We start from the raw sequence: 14510 nt of genomic DNA on the forward strand, positions 1-14510 counted from the left end.
AAAAGGAAATTAGGGACTGGGTTCCATGGAAAGGACGAGGAGTTCTTTCCATTGTGATGTATCATCAGATACTGTTTTTGTCTTCTAAAAGGGCAAAAAGAGAAAAGGAAAAAAAAGTTTGAATGCGATTCATACGTCCATCAATTGCAATGTCCTTGTAGTGAATACAACTTGTATGGAGTTGAGTGGTTAGGTCGGTAGTATGGTAGTGCATTAGTCATAGCATTTCAGTACATACTTGCAATTGGTTACATACCAATACCACTCATGATACCAATACATACTGCCTTCATACGGAACGAGACTATACAACCCATTTACCATACAGGGGAGTGTCTGTGTAGGCCATTGCAGAAAGGAGCCGTATCCACCTAAGGTGCATATAGGACTATACACCAAAAAAAAAAATTAGCAGTACATACAAGTATTAAAGACCGCGCATATAATTAATTAGTAGGGATTCTTCTGCAAGAACTAGGTAGATGAGCTTATTCAAGCATTGCATTGATTAATTTTTTTCGTTTAAATCTGTCTGCTCAACAATGATTTGATTATGGTATAAATGGACTGCTAGTTTCTTTTTCTCTACTCTGTAGGGAGAGACTTGGAAGAGAAATCTAGAGGATGTACATAGTATGTATGTACATACACTGCAGTCACTAACTGTACAGTTTCACCAAGGCCCCACCAATACTACGCTACAACTACTGTACCAGCGGAAACTCGATTTGCCTCCCCGCATTCGGCATCGACTCGGACGGGTGAAGGTTGCAAACAGTCGATGTTACCGTCTCCTTTGGCTTTTCGTTGCGTTCCCATGAAACGGTTCTGGTTGGACAGTGGGTAAGCCTAGAGATAATCAACCACTTTGGGAAAAACCTCGTGGATCGCGTTTTGCAAGCGACTACTACGTACTATCATGGGTAAAAATAATGAGTAAAAAAGTAACAAGAATAAAAAAGGGAAAGAAAGAAAGAAGCCTTACAAGACCTAATAGAGATATTTTATTCATGTTTCAGGATGTCTTCTCCCTTCATCACTCTTGTATATCTCGGCAATGAATTCATTCTCTTTATCAGAGATAGCACCGAATACATATATATATATATATAAAAAAAAAAAAAAAAAAAAGAGAGACTAGGCTATGAGGCTAAATAGTGCTAAAAAAGATCAATGAATGAACACGCGACTCAGTGACTGAGACATAACTATTTTCCCCCTAAAATTTTCATTCTTAATCTTGAAATGCTTTTTCAATTTTTTTTTTAAAAAAACCTCTCTTTTCCTGTTACTCAATCATTTCCATTTCCATTTCGACCTCATCTTTGTTTTAGGGCTAGTTTCTTCTTTTGTTATTTACCAAAATTGTTTCGCGAATTCGGGACTCTTATTTCCCGATCGGCAATCTCTTCATTCGCTGCAGTTTCTCCGCAATTTCCACTGGAGTCGTGGAGAGCAAGAGATCAGAACTGTGGTTGTCGATTCCTAGGCAGTTCTTGGGCTGATTCTCCGCTTTACCCTTCCTTCTATAGGGTTCATTCTTTCGGTTCTCCTTCTCTTTTCCTCTTTTTTTTTTTTTTTTTTTTTTTTGCTTCTTTCCCTCCTTATCCTTGGATTGCAACACTCGTGGAAAGGAAATTTCCACGACATTATCGGTCTTGTCTGATATCGTGCATAAACACTGATACCGGGTCAACGCAACATTAGATCAAGGTGCGTCATGTCTTCGCTTTTCTTCGAGAATTATGACTTTGTCTCTCCTCCCCACTATCGAGTCGTAGATGTAGTATTGTTGTCATCTATGGTGGTATCCGCCGGTTATCTACACTACACTACACTACACTCCACAACTACACATCATTTGAAGTTCACAAGCACCGACTGGATGCGACTTTGAAGACCCGAGCCTAAGATACTCCGCGTAAAACATAAGATATGGGGTTGATCGGATTCTGCTATTAATATTCCATATTTGTTTCGTTTTTCCCTCTTCTTCCTTACCCCAGATTGAGATCCCCCAACATCAAAACAAACATTGAACATTCCTTCCATTGTTTTGTCTCCGCTCGTGTTGTGGTGTCATTCTGTGCTACTTGAGTTCTTCCAAATTCTTTGTATAATACTTATATTTCCAAACAGGAAAACCACCCGACCTAATTTTCCTCCTCCTTTTTGCCTACACATTGATGATACCCTTCGATTTGTTCCTGCCATTCACTTGCTTCCGGTAGCTTCCCTTTTTTTTCATTTATTTTCATGTGTGTATCCTTCTCCAAGTTCTCCTTCCCTCCCTCTTCCTTCTGTTTACCTTGCTCCACCTATTTGCCCCCCCTTTTCCTCCTCCTACATTCTTCCTCATCCCTCTTCCTTTCAAGCTTGACCACCACCAAACTCTCCTCCATTCTTGTCTCTCTTTCTCCCCTTTCAATATTTCTTTGATCCACTATTGTGCATTTGACTGATCTTGAACATTCCATTTTCAGATACTGACCGCTTTGAAGTGAACTACTGCTCTCCCAACAAGCTCTTACCCAGCTTCTTATCACAGCCCTTAGAGATTCCCGTCTTGCATCCTCCAAGCAATGGGTAACTCAACAGTTGGCGATGATAATCCTGCGGAGAAGGAGTTTGCTGCCGCCACTTCGGATCCCGAGGCTGGTCAGGATTCCGTCACAGGGAAGCCATGGATGTACAAGCCCTGGAAGATTGGCCCTTTAACACTGCCCTGGTTTGCACACCCGATGACCCAGCTCGTTCTGGTCTCCTTTGTTTGTTTCCTTTGCCCTGGCATGTTCAATGCTGTGAGTGGTCTTGGGGGTGGTGGCCAAGTCGATGCAACCGATGTTAACAAGGCCAACACCGCGCTATACAGTACGTTTGCCGTGGTAGGCTTCTTCGCTGGTTCCATTGCCAATCGTATTGGCCTCCGCCTGACTCTCTCGCTTGGCGGGTTTGGATACTTCCTCTATGTAGCATCGCTTCTCTCATATAACCATAACTCCAATGCCGGCTTCCTGGTTTTTTCTGGCGCGCTGCTCGGTGTCTGTGCTGGGTTGTTGTGGTGTGCTCAGGGAGCCGTCATGATGAGCTACCCGCGTGAACACGAAAAGGGCAAATACATCTGCATCTTTTGGGTGATCTTTAACCTCGGTGGCGTGATTGGCAGCCTAGTAGGTTCCTTTGTTCCCGTATCCTGCTCTCATATTTGGTAGGAGAACAGACACTAATGATGCCGTTCGTGCGCATAGGTACCTCTGGGCCAGAATCTGCATTCTACCGCTGGTCGGGTCAATGATGGCACATACATTGCTTTCATGGTCCTTATGGCAGTCGGTTTCGTTCTCGCATGGGGTTTATCGGATTCAAAGTACATTATGCGCTCGGACCGTTCACGTGTCATTGTCATGAAGAATCCCTCTTGGAAATCAGAATTCAAAGGTCTTCTTGACACCCTGCGCAGTGACTACTACATTGTCCTAATGTTCCCTCTGTTTTTGTCGAGCAATTGGTTCTACGGTTACCATTTCAATAGCGTCAATGGTGCCTATTTCAATGTTCGGACTAGGTCTCTCAACAGCTGCCTCTATTGGCTCATGCAAATGGTCGGCGCCTTCGTCTTCGGCTTTACTTTGGACATGAAGTTCTTTTCTCGGTCAATGCGCGCAAAGATCAACTTCGTCCTACTTTTCCTTCTCACATTGGGCGTGTGGGGTGGTGGTTATGCCTTCCAGAGGCAGTATACTCGTGCCGACGCCCCGCTTGATACGGACTGGTCGGATAGTGGCTATGTTGGTCCTATGTTCCTTTATATGTTCTATGGCTTCTACGATGCTGCCTTCCAAACCTGCGCTTATTGGTTAGTTCACCGCCTTTTCTTTGCCTCGTCGCCTACACACCACCTGCCCCGTTTAAATTTTGGGAGGGGGAAATTGACGACTAATCTTTGTATTACAGGTTTATGGGATCACTAACCAACAACGCCCGCAAGCTGGCAAACTTCGCTGGTTTCTATAAGGGAATTCAGTCCGCTGGCGCAGCGGGAATGTGGGCGTAAGTCATCATACAATTGTGTCTTCCCAAGTGAATGCCTCAAACCTATACTAACGACTCCCTTCCACAGCCTGGACCTTGATAAGGCACCGTTCATGACCGAGCTTGCCTCTTGTTGGGGTCTTCTCCTCGGAAGTCTTCTGGTTGCATCCCCAATCATCTTTTTCAAGATTAAGGATCATGTAGATATCGAAGAAGATCTCAAATTCTCCGACGAAACAGCTCATGACGTCATGGGTAACATCCCTATGGAAGAACAGACATCTGGAAAGAAGGAGGAGAAACGGGAGTCTGTCGCTTAATTTTGCCTTGTGTCCATCGCTTGCTGCTTATTCGAATGCATTTTGCTTTTACACTAAGGTCAACAGTTGATATCCGTGATGACACGTTGGGTAGCCTTAGTGGAAACTTCTCTATTTTACCCCGAGGTACATTCAGGTTTACAGTTTGCGATGTACCATTGAATTAATGTTCAAATATGTATTTAATCACACCCAGTTGTCATAAATGGTTTAATATAAGAATGTCTGACGTAAACTGAGAAAGCCGAGATGGACTGTTATTGTTCCGGCCAACAAAGATAATCCGCAACAGATATACGCGCCCATACCACAGGTTCTCATGGCACGTCTCGAAGTGACAAAAGAATGATGGGTGGCTACTATGTCTTTCCACACAAACTCCGGTCTATGCGTATGTATATATACATGTGCATTGACGTGAATATTACATTCTTACATTTATGCATCATGCATCGTGACGTCATATTGTTTCAACCGTCTCGTCATGTGGGCTATGCCATACCAACACTGGACATGCTGGTAGCCGTAGGCAGCGGCACGGACGACTGTGTATGCGTAGCTGTAGCCGTTCCATTCGTCTTGTAGCTGGGCCAGATCTTCTTCTGGCCCTCTGCGATATCCCAACCGAAGATAGTCCGGTTAAACAATTGCAGGGAGGCGATGGGCTGGTAGTATGGGACTTCATGGCCTGCCTCATAGACGCGAGTGAAGGAGAAATTACCATACTCACGAGTTTCCCCATACTCGACGCCGTTGACTTTCAGGGGCGTGTACCCTGCGCTTCGGAACTGGGCGGCTTGGGAGTAGTTCGCAGCGAGGGAAACGGCCTGACCGCCGAACCAGTTGCAGATGTAATCGGCGTCGCCATAGATGAGGGAGACACGCACGGGGAGAGCAAGGATCTCCTCGAGGTCTTCGATGAAGTTGGGCCAGACAAAGTCGCCTGTTTGCTGGAAAGCGTAGTAGACGTCATTATTGGACTGGGTGTAGTTGATGTTGACGCCGATAGCGTCCATGACAGAGTCCTTTGCCAGAAATCTGTTGTAATAACTTGGCGGAGTCGGGTCCTAATACCATATTAGGGGGATTTTATTCGATCAACAATGAACCATGCATTTGCATGCGGTGTGTAAATAGAAGTAAAAGCTCTACTTACATCATATGGATGCCGAATATCATACACACCACGACCAGCAAAGGCGTAGTATGGCCCCTCTATTTTTCGTGTTATTGTCCGCACTATTTTGAATCATATACCTTGTGTTCCAAGGAGGGAAAAGAACGTACCAACATTGTCCCTGCACATGTTGGTGGCTTCGGCGCAGAGGGCGTAGTCAGCTAATGCGGTGCGGTTTGTCTGTTTGCAGGTGGAAATCAAATCCTGGCAACCATTTGGCATTTGGTTGGCAAACTTCATGTAGTTGTAGACGGTCTCGTTGACCTTTTCATGGTGATGAGTATCAGGAGATATAATCTCATGCGCATAAGGGGGAACTTACAGCCTTGATACCGTAGGTATTGTTCACAGCGAATTCAGGGTAGTAAGGGGCCTATGGGTATACGTTAGCAGCTTTGTTCGGAGGATGTTCTATGGGCTGTTTCGACGGTATACCTGGATCGCCTCGTCGATGATGCCGTTAATAATTCCCAGAGAGTTGAAATTAAGCTGAACACCATTAACACTACCGTTGGCAATTCTCTCATTCTGCTCGTAAAAATGATTGAAGAACTACGTTCGTTAGTCTTGCCTTCTTTGACACATCGTCCAGGTAGAACTCACTGCAGGACCATAGTGCCTTTTCGAACGAAAGGAAACCTATCAGCGCAACCATCACGGCCGTTTAAGGATTCGCAGGAGGGAACCACCTACCCTCCATAGCTCTCCGTCCATAGACTGAAGTCCTTAGACTGCACCCTAGAGTCCAAGCTAGGTAGTCCACTAAGGAATCCTTGCAGGATCTCCCAAGCGGCCTCTGCGGCAAGATTGGTAGTATCTGCTATCGTATCAGTAAATAGAAGCATGTGGACCGGAAGAAACCGTTACCGATCAGAGTGGCATCAATGGTTGGGTACCGGCCCTGAACTCCTGCAAAGCTCGAATTTTCGACGACCCCAGTTACAGGGTTAATGGACCCATCAACCGTATCACTATATGAAAAGCCTACGGGAAGCACCTCGTCAATATGGGAAGACCGCAGTAGGGGAGGGTGCGGCAATCCATACCGACTCCCAATGGCTGGGACAGGAATAGTAAATTGGAGACCTCGTTCCACGAGTGAGGGTTGATGTAGTCATCAAAAGTCGAATTGACATGGCAAGGGCCCAACTCTAACCAAAGGTTAACCGAGACCTAAAAGAAGCATACTTGTAACGAGCGTCAAGCAAACCTTCGAAGAGACCGATCAAAGAATCGCTTCCAGGGCCACCATTCAACCACAATGTGATAGGTGCAGTTTCTGGGTTATGTCTGGCTTCGAAGAACCAGAAGAAGGTATGGGACTCGGGAGAGGTGTCGACATATCCAGAGTAGGATTTGACACCCGGGGTAGTCTCGCAGACGCCCTCTGCCCCGGGTTCCTTGTACCGGATGGTGACATTGTTTGCGGTTGTAAGAGTCTTGACCCCGGTGGGGTTCTTGGGTAGCTGTCTTCTACCGACGGACGCCGGTGTACTTCCTGGAAGGGCCCAACTGGCTGCAACCAAGGGTAGCACTGAGAGAAATTCGTAGCCACGCATGTTTACAAGTGCAGTCCACTTCTGGTTCCTCGCTTGGTCTATGTCCTATACGTAGGCAAGGAGAGCTGCTATCCAGCGATAAGCAACCTGTATATGAGCCACTCGCAACGTCGTCAGTTACTGAGCAGGTCAGCGATCAGAGGAATATCCTCTGACTTTTATACGTCAAGGTAGCAGACTTCGAGCATTGACAAGTGGCCCACATAGTGGGAGGGGGGGCGGCCTGTATGCAGCCATTAGGCGGCCTTGAATGCAATGTACAAACATTTGGATTGCGAGATCGACTAGTAACCTATCCTGGTAGTATTCGGGGCACATGGCATGACTTGTTTGGCATGAACGGAACCCACGGAATAGTCTGGACAAGATTAGCATTGCAGATCGCTCCATAATCGGCCGCGTGCGGTATCACCTTGCACGGCTTATTTTCTCTAGGCAGCTTCAGGGAATCCTGCTATATCCGTCGGCCTTCTCATCGCTTATCGCAGGATGAGAACGGAGCTTCCCAGAATGGAGAGGATCGGCAAGATGAATCGATTTGACATGGCGACGTATTTCCTAAGCCCCGCAATCATCGCAGGTCTGAGGAGTCAGAACCAATGGCGATCATTCAAAAGCCGATTCATGAGCAACCGGGAACTGTGTTAGGATAACAGGAAGAGCAAAAGAGGAGGTCCATAGTGGGACTGTAGTAAGAGGAAGTAAGGTTCACTAGATTTTAACTAAAGTAATGACCTGCCAGAAGAGGGTTAATGTATATCTCTTACCCCTCAATTTGTTCTTACGGAGTACACACTTCGGTCTACGTACCAATGTCCATGCGTACGGTAAGCACTGTACTATCTTGATTGATGATGCAGCGTAGGTAATAAAACGAAATTCTTGAAAGCTTCCCTCGTGCTATTTCTTAGATTCGACAAAAAGCGAAAAGCCAAAAACTGGTAGCCGCCAGTTGAACCCTTATGGATTGTAACAATCCATTTGGTTTTACTCGAGGACTCTCTACTTATCGACTACGATGCTTCCCTTACTGGGCGAAATGAACAAATTTAGATGAACAGAATCATGAGTCCCAGAACTCTGTCGATCCTATACCGAAGCCGAGATTCCCACGGCATACTAAGCCTCACAAAAGATGATACTACCCACTGGAGGAGTTCGCCCGCGGCTCGGTCGGCTCGATCGGAATGCTGTACTTCTGCTTTCGGTCCGACTGGAGCGAAGTGCTGCAGAGGGAATCGGCACGTCAAGGAAAACACACGCGAACAAACGAATACAAAAGAAAGAAAAGAAAGAAAGGAAAAGAGAAAACCTTCATATATCGATCTGTCATATTCCTCATTATGTACTTTTCGAGATAATCTCTATACAATATATAAACACAGTTATTCTCACGGGGAGGCGAAACCGACCTCAATCACATCCTAGAGTGCCGTTACACATGATGCGCCATCCTGTACATACCCTTTGCTTTTGGAACCGTCCAACTGAATATAAGATCAAGTCACACCCAACCCTGTAAATACACGCGCAATCACCCGGACAAAGGGGAAGGAGATTGAGGGGAAAAAAAAGAAAAAAAAAAAGAGAGAAAAAGTCGTAACACATGGCTTCCTATAGTCATAGATTCAATCCAAGTTCGGCTTCGAGATCGGCAATGCCATCAAGCTCGGTGGCCCGTGGTGCCTCGTTGGCGCCCAGCGTTGTCGAGGTGCGATCCTCATGGAGTTGCCCATTGCCTAACCCGGTCAACCCAACTCCTTTGCTCTCCGTTCCGAACAAGTCCGGCACGTTGTCCATTGTGCCGATATTGAAACCATATCCCTGGCCTTTCGGGTTGCCATTGAGGTCAAGACCATCATCGGCAGCGAACAATTCCGCACCGGTGTCATCAAAGTTGATCAAGGCGTCGAAGTCGTTCTGAGTCACCTCCGCATCATTTGCCAAGTCCATAAGTTCGCTAATGCTTAGGTCGGAGTCTAGATTAGGAATTGCAAAAGCGTCCTGATGGTAGTGTGGGTTGATGTTGTTGGTGCTGCCATTTTCACTTCCGTCTGAGGGTGGCGGCGTAGAGGCGAATCCGGAGGCCTCTGCAGCTTCACCAGCTAGTCGGGTGCCGCTGGTTTTGGGGTATGTCAAGTCGGGGATCTTCTGTGCTAGGGAATCCGGAGGCGGCGTCAATGTATTCAATCGAACGGAGTCAAATGTGCAATTGTTTCGTGATTGTACGTCTTGCGGTGCTACTGTGAGTTGAATACCGGCCTTGCGGATCGCGGCCTCCAAGAATGACGTGGCAAAGTCGGCCGATGCGTAGATCTCTCGCAGGCGCTGAAGAATACGCATACATTGGTAAAACCGTTGAAGGCTAACCATCCGGACATTGGGGTCACTGGACTTGATATCAAGAAGATGAATGATAACTGCAGGTAGGAGCACGGTCACACCGGTCGTAGGGAAATAGCGAGTTAAATCCAAGGCGTGTAGGTCTTGAGCGATGTTTGTGATCTCGACCGCAGCAAATCGAACCTTATTTCGAGAGATGTCTTGTAACTCTGCGTCCGTGGAGGGAAAAGGCATGGCAGGAAGAACTTGAGGACGGTGTAACGCGCTTGACGTGGTCAAGTAGACCATCTTTAAGAGAGCTCTATGGGAATGCAGGACTTCTTGTGCCTCGGTTAGCTTCGCTGGGGCCATAGGAGCGTATTGAATCTCCGACGGAAGATGTGCCAGCCAATCTTCCAACTCTTGATCGCAGCGCCGAACCTCAAATGTCTCTGCCGCCGACTTCTTCGGAACCAACATCATAGTCGTTTCCATTGTACCACCGAACTTATGGCTGAGCACGGAATATTGTGCTGAAAGGACGTGGCTGACACAGAGACATAGCTTCGCCTTCTCAATGAACATGAGGGCGAGCTCTTTCTGATGGCTCACGTTTTGGAGAACTTCCGAGTTGCCCACCATACTGACAATCTCCGGTGAAAAGGGATGGAATTCGAAATCGTCTAGGGTTAACATGGGAACATCACAATCATCATCCTTGACACGCATGGGACGTCTCATTCCCAGGGCAATTAGGCGATCACGAGTGTAGGTGCTCCACCATATACGCTTCCACATTCGCTGGCGTCGAACATCCATCCGAGAATTACCCGGGTCACGATGCAAACCGATGGTATGTGCTAGAGACAAGCTGACACCCATCCAATGCCAGGTGTCCTTCTGATCATCTGGGGTTTCGTACCAGTAGGTCATCAACAGCAGGGACTGTACAAGCGAAATCCGATCCACCTCATAGTCGAAGTCGTACAAAAGCCTGGCGCGTTGAAAGAATGATTTTCGGGCTGCCTTCCGACTTGAGTATCCGGCGGCTTGAAGGTGCTTCAGGTCAACGAAGGCAGTACCGGCAAACATTACGGCCTGAAATAAAAGAAGACTCATCCGGCGAATTCCGTCATTCTGCGCGATAGTCTGCAGGAAGTCCTCCAAATCTAAGAGGGGCATGTACGTGTGGACATAATGTATGTAGGCTTTGAGCAGCTCATTCCGCAGTCCCACATCAGGCACCGTCAAGGCTCCTTTCATTGCCAGATAATCGATGTCCTCCTTCTGCAAGCGAGGTGGCAATCCTCGAATATAATCGGGCAAAATGATGCCTCCAGATCTGGCGTTGGCGAAAGAAGGATCCAGTAGTTGCTGGATCTGCGAGGTGACGTGATGCAAAGGCATGGTGGCAGGCACTGCAGGGTTGGGCGCCATTCTTCTTCGATATCGTTCAGGCCCAGCACCAATTCTGCTGACTTGGCTCTGATCTATGTACGTCGATCATATCAGTATAAACGTGTATAATTTACACTCAATGAGTCTCATTCCTCAGGGACGCAGGGAAATACGAACAGAGGAGATGTGGCATATGTTGCCCCTGGTCCAGATCTACGGAACGCTGGGAAGGCGACGCTGGGGCAACATCCGAAAGCCCGTGGCATTCACTGAGTCTCCGTAGAAGACTTCCGTCTTCGGGAGCCTCCGCGGGCGATTGAGAGAGCTGGTGGTTGGGGTTGTCAACCTCAACACGTGATTTCCTGGAAAGTGGCAAAGTAGCGCACTTGATGTTAGCCCGCGATTCTGCGACGAGTGAGGCAAACGGGTCATGTTTTCGGCATGGACGAACTTTCTCCTCTTGCTCTCGGTGACAATGCAGTCTACTTGATCCAGGCGACAATTCGTACAAGGAGAGCCATTTTCAACCACGTCACAACGAACTTTCCGAGCGCGGCAGCAACAGCATGCCTTCGATGCCCTCCGTTTTACGGGCCGGGCATTGGCAGGGAGGCCCGCCGTCGAAGCCTTTCGCTTCCCCTTGGCCTCGTTCTCGGCCATGTTACTCGATGATGGCGAGGCAGTGAGATTAGTCATTGTGAAGTGTGCGGTTTTAGTTGACGCCAAAGATCCATCAACTGGATAGATTATCGTGTTAAAGGAGCCGCGGGGGAGTTTCAGCTCATATAGAGTAATGCTATAAGAGAAAGGACCGATATGGTAAGAAGAGGGAAAAAGGATGATAGTGAAAAAGAAGGAAGAGAACACAATTCCAAAACTGTTAAACCGAATCAAAAGAGTCAAGAGTGGAGAGGACCTTTCGTTTAATTTGTTTTTTGTTTTTTTTTATAAAATTTTATTTATATATAAGTTTTGGTAACTGGGGTACCACGATCAAACCTTTTTCGTCCAAGGGGACGAAAAGAAGAGGCGAGACCTGGGGATGGGGAAAAGGAATGTTTAAGTAGTTGAACCAATATGCAACACGTCCACCAACAAATTGGTCAGGAGGCGTTGGCGTTGGGGTTGGCGATGGATGCCCCCAGATCCACACTGTGATTGTGTTGCCTCCCCCAGACCGTGACCAACGGACTCCATCCATGAATCCAGAGGGTTTCAATACTAATCGGTCATCCATCCATTTTCCACCGAAATGACGCTAGCCTCAATTGTGGATAGGTATTTACCTCACGCTTGAACTAATGGGATTAGGGCGGCCTAAGGTCGGCGGGGTGGGTGGAAACGGGGGGGGAAGATTCCATCACTGGTTACGGAGTACTGCTGAAGAGAGCGCGCGCTTTGAGCCAGTGGTCGGCAACTGCTTACTGTACCCTCCCCACATATCCACCCAATGACGGTCCGAATGCTACTCCACTCCTCGCAGCCGTTTCCACTCCCGATGGTAAGTCCTCCGGATACCTACGGTCTATCCATCCTGCGAAGTGAGGATTCATCGTTCTCCACTTGTCTACGCCTTGCAGCGGCGCCAACAAGACCCGAATAGCGTCCCTCGGCCCGGTCACGTTACTAAAACCTCGCAACATTGGTCCATGGTCAACCGGCACGCTGATTTGCCCTGACTGGTCCTCCTGCAGTGGCCAACTTTGAAGGTTGCCAACTAAAAGGTCAAAGGACAGGTGCGTCATTTGGGTGAAGTGCTGTGCCCGGAAAAAATTCCGAGCATCTTGAAAATATCTTTTAATAATAATTATTCTTTTCTCTTCTTTTAACTGGTCTCCTTAACAATAATAGCAATCTGGATTCCATTTGGTTCCCGTTTGTTAAAGTTCTCTGTCCACTCTGCAGGAGCATCTTACTTGATAAGGAAATATGCTTGTTACTAGGATACCCTCACCTCGTTCTTGCTTTGACTGGCAGCTCCATGGGATTGAGATATCACTGACCAGCAGAGTAGCTTGGATCACGGACCGGTTCAACGACAGGATGATTTACAGGCCGGTCTAAGGATGTATGCTCCCACGGGCCGAGGTCCGCGATGATTATTCCATCAAACAAAAGGTTGACCCTGGCTGGGACAATCTCTGGTCATTTGGGGATCCATAATAGGCTTTGAGAATGTACAACTCACATGTTTATTCACATTATTTTGTCTCTCATAAAAACTAGACCCCTAGAGGAAGGGACCTTGGCGTCTGGACACTGGACAGTGGACAGGCATTGATGGTACTAAATGGGGACGATCATCGCTTGGATATCCCGCAAGAAAACCCGCTAGATATGGACGACCAAATTAATTTGCCGTGAAAGTGGACCGGTACCATCTATCAGGAGAATGGTCCATGAAGATCATAGGATTTCTCTTTCTATTTGCTGTGCTTTACTGCTCACGGTCCCCGTGATTTTCACGAGTCTACTTAGTAACAACTATAGTACTTGGCTTTTGAGGAGGCCAAACCCGGTAGCAGTACGTACATCCTACTCCGTATGGTGAATGGTCCACCCTTGCCAGTTATGGAACAGCAACGCGATCCAGATCCTAACAGGAAAAACATTTCCAGCTTGTTGCAGGAATAATGAGCCACTCAAGAGGGATAACCCCACGGCTCTGTGTACCTATTTGCTTTGTAAAAGAAAATGATAATTATAATATATATATAATAATGATAATAATACCAGATATAATAGTATAAAAAGCGCAAATGGACATCAGGACGCGGGCCGCTAGAAGGGGGCGGCAGCTCAAGTTCTAGACGTTGAAGTTGCATATCACAACAAGGAAGAATTTCACATTGCGGATTTGCTATGCCTTGTATAATAGTAACTATTCAAAGAATGTCTTGTCTCAAAAGGATCTCTCTCTCTCTCTCTCTCTTCTTTTTTTTTTTCTTTTTTTTTTTTTTTTCTTTTAAAAAAAAATAAGAAGAAAAAAGAGGTAAATTTTTGGTCACCATTTTTTTTTATTAGGGATTATTTTTGTTTTATTCTTTTTAATGATTCCAGGGATGTGGGGAATAAGAACTTTGGAACATCGAATGGAATCCCACTTCTTCTAATCCTCTAGGGCTAAAAACAAGCCTCCTCAGCTGCACGTGAGACTTGATCGTTCTGGTAAATGGTGCGTGGTCGATGTCAACCGTTGTGCCGACGAACGGAATAATCTCAGGTACTCGGAGGAAAAAAAAACATGGCCCCTTTCCGTCGGTATTCAGTAACAGTGAAGGCAGCGTTGATTCCAGAGAGCCAATCACATACCCAGGGACCTTCGACGCCAGCAGTTCAGAAACTGAGCAGGTGACATGCACAGGAACTAGTGCCAATGGTTTTTACTCCGTAAGTTCAGGGTGAAAGTAAGATTAGTCATTATTAGCGATACTCGGAGGAATCTTTGATGGTCTGGATGGAAGAGCAAGAGAAGGGGGCGCACGGTGTCGTCATCACATCATTTGGGAAGCTGATCAAGTGGCCTATGCCTATGCAATGTACGGAATACATACTACATACTTACATGAAGTCCTACCTAGTGCTAGGGACGCATCAAATGCCGTCAGTCAGAGAGCTAAGGACTAATTGTTGACTGCCGATACGTTGCACTTTCTTTTTGACATGAATCACTATCAATGGCAGGTGGAAGGTCAACTTCCT

The 14510-nt window shown here is 46.8% G+C and overlaps 5 protein-coding genes across 5 annotated transcripts; 1 reads left to right on the forward strand and 4 right to left on the reverse strand.

The window, feature by feature from the left end:
• Positions 1–9: 9 nt before the first annotated feature.
• F9C07_13314 (uncharacterized protein) lies at positions 10–349 on the reverse strand (the record flags this gene model as incomplete). Its single annotated transcript, XM_071507976.1, has 4 exons — positions 10–71; positions 136–170; positions 257–304; positions 327–349. The coding sequence occupies 4 exons, from the start codon at positions 347–349 to the stop codon at positions 10–12; spliced, it is 168 nt and encodes a 55-aa protein (XP_071367403.1).
• A 1242-nt stretch (positions 350–1591) lies between these two features.
• Positions 1592–4594, forward strand: F9C07_2287468 (DUF895 domain protein). The gene is made up of 4 exons (XM_041295249.2): positions 1592–3170; positions 3249–3856; positions 3955–4050; positions 4121–4594. The coding sequence occupies exons 1-4, from the start codon at positions 2583–2585 to the stop codon at positions 4350–4352; spliced, it is 1524 nt and encodes a 507-aa protein (XP_041151123.1). The 5' UTR covers positions 1592–2582; the 3' UTR covers positions 4353–4594.
• Positions 4595–7250, reverse strand: F9C07_2174833 (peptidase S10, serine carboxypeptidase). The gene is made up of 10 exons (XM_041295241.2): positions 6740–7250; positions 6576–6680; positions 6397–6513; positions 6223–6346; positions 6133–6148; positions 5965–6081; positions 5852–5902; positions 5640–5793; positions 5509–5567; positions 4595–5419 (listed from the first exon to the last, which is right to left on the reverse strand). The coding sequence occupies exons 1-10, from the start codon at positions 7086–7088 to the stop codon at positions 4844–4846; spliced, it is 1668 nt and encodes a 555-aa protein (XP_041151122.1). The 5' UTR covers positions 7089–7250; the 3' UTR covers positions 4595–4843.
• Positions 7251–8708: 1458 nt separating this feature from the next.
• On the reverse strand, positions 8709–11504 carry F9C07_2237094 (fungal-specific transcription factor domain-containing protein; the record flags this gene model as incomplete). The annotated part of the gene is made up of 3 exons (XM_041295257.1): positions 8709–10900; positions 10986–11170; positions 11260–11504. The coding sequence occupies 3 exons, from the start codon at positions 11502–11504 to the stop codon at positions 8709–8711; spliced, it is 2622 nt and encodes an 873-aa protein (XP_041151121.1).
• A 203-nt stretch (positions 11505–11707) lies between these two features.
• On the reverse strand, positions 11708–12009 carry F9C07_13309 (uncharacterized protein; the record flags this gene model as incomplete). The annotated part of the gene is made up of 2 exons (XM_071507974.1): positions 11708–11724; positions 11808–12009. The coding sequence occupies 2 exons, from the start codon at positions 12007–12009 to the stop codon at positions 11708–11710; spliced, it is 219 nt and encodes a 72-aa protein (XP_071367404.1).
• Between the last annotated feature and the right edge of the window lie 2501 nt (positions 12010–14510).

This window comes from Aspergillus flavus, chromosome 8, assembly GCF_009017415.1.
Source record: "Aspergillus flavus chromosome 8, complete sequence".
Classification (NCBI taxonomy): Eukaryota; Fungi; Ascomycota; class Eurotiomycetes; order Eurotiales; family Aspergillaceae; genus Aspergillus; species Aspergillus flavus.